This window comes from Rhagoletis pomonella, unplaced genomic scaffold (genome assembly GCF_013731165.1).
Source record: "Rhagoletis pomonella isolate Grant_MI unplaced genomic scaffold, Rhpom_1.0 Rhpom_scaffold_00006, whole genome shotgun sequence".
NCBI lineage: Eukaryota > Metazoa > Arthropoda > Insecta > Diptera > Tephritidae > Rhagoletis > Rhagoletis pomonella.
In genome coordinates this window covers 8,828,015-8,832,855 of record NW_023458560.1, presented here as the reverse complement: position 1 = coordinate 8,832,855, position 4,841 = coordinate 8,828,015, and the positions used below count along the sequence as shown (strand labels likewise).

General features: G+C 35.8%; 1 protein-coding gene across 1 annotated transcript in view; it reads left to right on the top strand.

The window, feature by feature from the left end:
* The first annotated feature begins 783 nt into the window (after positions 1-783).
* LOC118741549 overlaps positions 784-4,841 on the top strand; it is a 16,526-nt gene continuing 12,468 nt past the window's right edge. The window contains exon 1 of the mRNA XM_036473548.1: positions 784-875. Coding sequence (XP_036329441.1) covers positions 784-875 — 92 coding nt within the window. The remainder of the gene's footprint in view (positions 876-4,841) is intronic.

Genomic DNA, 4,841 nt, shown 5'->3' with positions numbered 1-4,841 from the left:
GCACACTATTTATTTAGCCAACAGTATTTTCAACCGGTATTTCTGTATGGAAAAACAAGACACTGCTGAAACTTTTTTAACCGAGTTTTGACCAAAATTTTCTTTGTTTTTTATTTTAAAATAATGTAATATGCAGTACAGGAGAAAAAACTAAATTTTCATTTCCCATTCGGACGCTCTGGAAGCAAGTTGCAAAATCTAACTTAAACTTCGAAAACGAGAGTGATTGAAGATACTTTCAGTGTGGATATATTACAAGCATATATTACACAATGTTTAAGTAAGTGAAGTGATTATTTTTAATGAAATATAGACAATGCAAGTGTCTGTATGTTTGCGCAAATGCAAGTGCATCGCTGCTTAGTGAAAAGTCATGCTACAAGAAAAGCTGTATTAAGAAGAAGCTGTTAAATATCTTGCTATAGTACCTATTTGACTTTATTTAAAGATCAATATGCATGTATGTACATATGTTATAGTTTAAATTATAGAACTAGATGTCAGAATTTGCAATTTTTTATTTTGCTCGATCATGCGGCCATTCAGTGGTAAGGTGAATTTCTTGCTGCCATACCTAAAAAAGCAGCAACGCTACGTCAAGTGCAGAAATAACATCAACAAAACGCATAGGTTTGTTTGTCAAAATCGGTTTTTCCAACTCATCAGCGTTGGCGCCGCGTGATTTCGGTATGCTTCATACAAATTGTAATGGCATGAGAATATTTTGACAGCCAGGCAACGCTGACGCTTTTGTTTAGATATGGCAGTGATGTATCAAATATAATGGCTGAAATGCAATATCGGCAAACGGCGAAGTTCGCCGAAGTGGGCGATACCGACGTTCACCGTTCATCCTGCTATTTCGCTTACGAAACGTAGCGAAACCAGCTGAAGCCATTTCGTCGCATTTATAATTCGGGTGACTATGTTTTAAAAACCGAATCCACGTGGAAATAATAACGAATCTAAATATAAAACAGAGAGAAATTTGTATACATTATTTTATTTTAAGCCAGATTTTATGAATCGATAACTGCCTTTTTAAACAACCAAAAGAACTCGTGTTATATGTATGTCGATTTCTTCTAAAACTTTGAAAGCCTAAAAAATACGGTCATCTTTGCATTGACTGCAGCGGTGCCCAACTTCGTATTTCTCTGTGGCTGTGATCAATTTCATATGCACCAGTGTTCTAATTGTGACAGCGCGAGTTTCGCTGTGGCAACATCGTCGTTCGCCGGTATTGTGTTTCAGTCATTGCGATACTAGTTTTACCGGAAATAAAGTAACGCTTCTGTTATGTATTAACATTGACTGTTAAATTTAACGACAAGAATAATCACAAAATGTGTGCATACATGGGGAAAATTACCCAATACAGAGTTACCGAGTACAAAACTCGGTGTGAATACCCCTATTAAATAAAGCAATTTTGAAATTTGCCTTACAAACTGTAGCACAATGACCGATTATTGGTTAAAAAATATTGATTTTCAGATCTAATATTTAAGTTGTATTTAAATGCACGATGTCGGCGATTTAAATTTGGAAAATTAAACCTGATTTCGAATACGTATTCATAATCACCTTTTTTACAGAAAAATGTTGCCGTCTCAGTACCCTCTACGCTCTAATAACACCAGGGACCGAAACTAACAGTATTTTTGTTCTAAAGTTACCTTGGCCAAATAAGTATTTATAGAAGTCAATTCCTGATAATAAACAAACCGCTTATCCAAATTCAACAAGTTTGGTATCATATGGAAAAGGACTAAAATATAGAGTCCGACCGATTAATCGGCATCGGCTAGTATCGGCCAAAAGAATCGACGTCGGCATCAGCATCGGCCGTTTTTGGCCGATTCTTAGCTGATTCTTTTTACTTTTTTTTCGCAATTTTAACAAATGTTCACCAAAATTATAAACTGTTAAATCAGTTTTTTTTTAATTTTTTGAGTGCGCAGTTTTTTAAATTATAGTATAATAAAGGGCGAATTTGAAGTAGCTAGGTAAGTGTTGATTTTTGACAATTTTTTGTTCACGCATTTTCTTCCAAACAAAGTATGTTCGAATTTTTTTGGTATGGCGAAAATCCGCTCAGATTTGTGGTGTGCGCCTTGATGTTGTCACACAAAACGGAGGGACCTACAGTTTTACGCCGACTCCGAACGGCGATTGTATTTTTTATGAGAAGCTGTTTTTCATGGCAGAAATACACTCGGAGGTTTGCCATTGCCTGCCGAGGGACGACCGCTGTTAAAAAAAAAAAACCTTTTTTCTATATTTTTTTGCGATGTTGCTTTGACCAGGGCTTGAACCCAGGTGCTGCGCAGTGGAAGCGCGCACTGCATACCACTACACCACAGATAATACTTTTATCATTAAAAATAAATAAGTGAATAGATTCTTGAATGATCATTTGTTTTGTAATGTTATTTGTTTATGTTTTTCTTTTGTTATTATAAAAGTATATCAAAAACATTTGTTATTGAATAAATTTATATTCAGGTGGTTTTTTTTTAAGGAATCGCTCTCCCTGGTGTCAACAATGACCCGGTTCTATAGTAAATGTCCTAGAAGCTTTACAGTATAGTTGGTGGCACTTTCAAAATGGGTGCGAAGCATTGTTCTACAGAAATGTAATATACATATACTTGTTTTAGACGAAATATCTTAGAAGTTTGAACGCATAATAATATTGGAAAATCACATCCATTGGGCCAATTGCAACGCATTACCGTCGATATACTCAATGGTGCAACAGGTCGATTTAATCTGACCTTCACGGCCCCTTTTCTCACTTGGCTATTTTTAGTAATAGCTCGACTTCAGCACCACTTGGAAGCACGTTTTTGCAATAGTATTGCATACATATTTAAAACATTAGCCAAATCGGATCATAAATAAGATTTTTAGTAATAACTCAACTACAGTGCCAACTGTCGGATTAAATTGTGAAACTAAACTATCCAGAGATCCACTCAAACACACAAAAAGTTTCGTTAAAATCCGTACAACCATTTAGGAGGATTTCACTCACCAACACACCTACAAAAGAATTAAAAATATATTCAAAGACACACCGCCTTTTCAAATAGCCCAAATTTTCTCCATGAGTATGGGCTTGATTTCAACTACATACATATCTGAATACTTTCAGAGATATGCAGTATAAAAATTCGATTTATATAGGAGGTGCCACGCCCCCCTTTCCAACAGCTGCCCTCTTTCTTCATGAGTATGCGATTGATTTCGCATATCTCCATACCAAGTTGCAGAACTCTACCATGAACACTTCCAAAGATATGCAATATGAAAAATTTGGTTTGTATGGAAGATGCCACGCCCCCTTTCCCAATAGTTCCAATTTTTCTCCAAGAGTATGCGATTTATTTCGTACATCTCCATACCAAGTTCCAGAACTCTACCATGAACACTTCCAGAGATACGTAGTGTGAAAAATTTGGTTTGTATGGGAGATGCCACACCCCTTTTTACAATAGCTTAAATTTTTCTCCAAGGGTGTGCGATTGATTTCGTATATCTCCATACCAAGTTCCAGAACTCTACCATGCACACTTTCAGAGATATGTAGCATGAGAAATTCGGTTTGTATGGGAAGTGCCACGCCCCCTTTACATATCGATTTTTGTTTAGCCTAAAACCATCCTTGGGACACGTGCGGCAGGTGGCAGTTTCAAAAAAATCGGTTTAGCCGCTCTCGAGCCTTGCGAAAACTAAAAAAACGGCTTTCAAAATATATATTAGCTGAGATATATTATATATTATAATTATATTTTGACAGTATCCGTTGTTTCTGATTGGCGCAACAAAATCTTGCCAAGTGACGAATTCGCCCCTTGATATGGTCGTTGCTCAAAGCTATTTATATTCGAAATTGCATTAAAATTGGAAAACAGGAATCTATAAGCTTATCCAGGTAAAAAGCTACCTAAGTACCGAATTTTAAGCAAATCGGACCATAAATATGATTTCTTCGAATAGATCGGTCCCTGGTCCACTTCTCGGAAAAAATGGATCATATATGCTAAAAAGCTACCTAAGTACCGAATTTTAAACAAATCGGACCATAATAAGATTGTTTCGAACAGATCGGTCCCTGGTCCACTTCTCGGAAAAAATGGATCATATATGCTAAAAAGCTACCTGCGTACTGAATTTGAAGCAAATCGGACCGTAAATACGATTTTTTCGAATAGCTGGACCACTTCCCGGAAAAAATGGATCATATATGCTAATATATGCTAAAAAGCTACTTACGTACCAAATTTTAAGCAAATCGGACCATAATAATATTTTTTCGAATAGAACGGTCTCTTGTCCACCTACACGAAAAAAGATATTTTTTTTAGCCTAAAACATGGTGGTTACCGAAAGCTATTTATATACAAAATTTCATGAAAATCGGACCAGCCGTTCACGAGATTACCTGTTACAAAAAAAGGGACTTCTCTTTATATAATTAGTATAGAATAGACTAGCTGTGGCATATTTCTGTTATATGGACGATAAATTATTAACGAAACAAAGCATACGTTTCATATGTGTTTGGTTATGTAATAGCAGGGAACGGATTTTATGGAAATTGCCTTTTTTTCTGCTAGAGAGATAGAGTATATTCGATTAAGAATGTCCACGATTTAGCTTTCCCTGATTCCATATATACACATTTGATGTTGCCTTTTTTTGCCTTTTTTAAGAGATTTGCCTTTTTTTCTGCTAGAGAGATAGAGTATATTCGATTAAGAATGTCCACGATTTAGCTTTCCCTGATTCCATATATACACATTTGATGTTGCCTTTTTTTGCCTTTTTTAAGA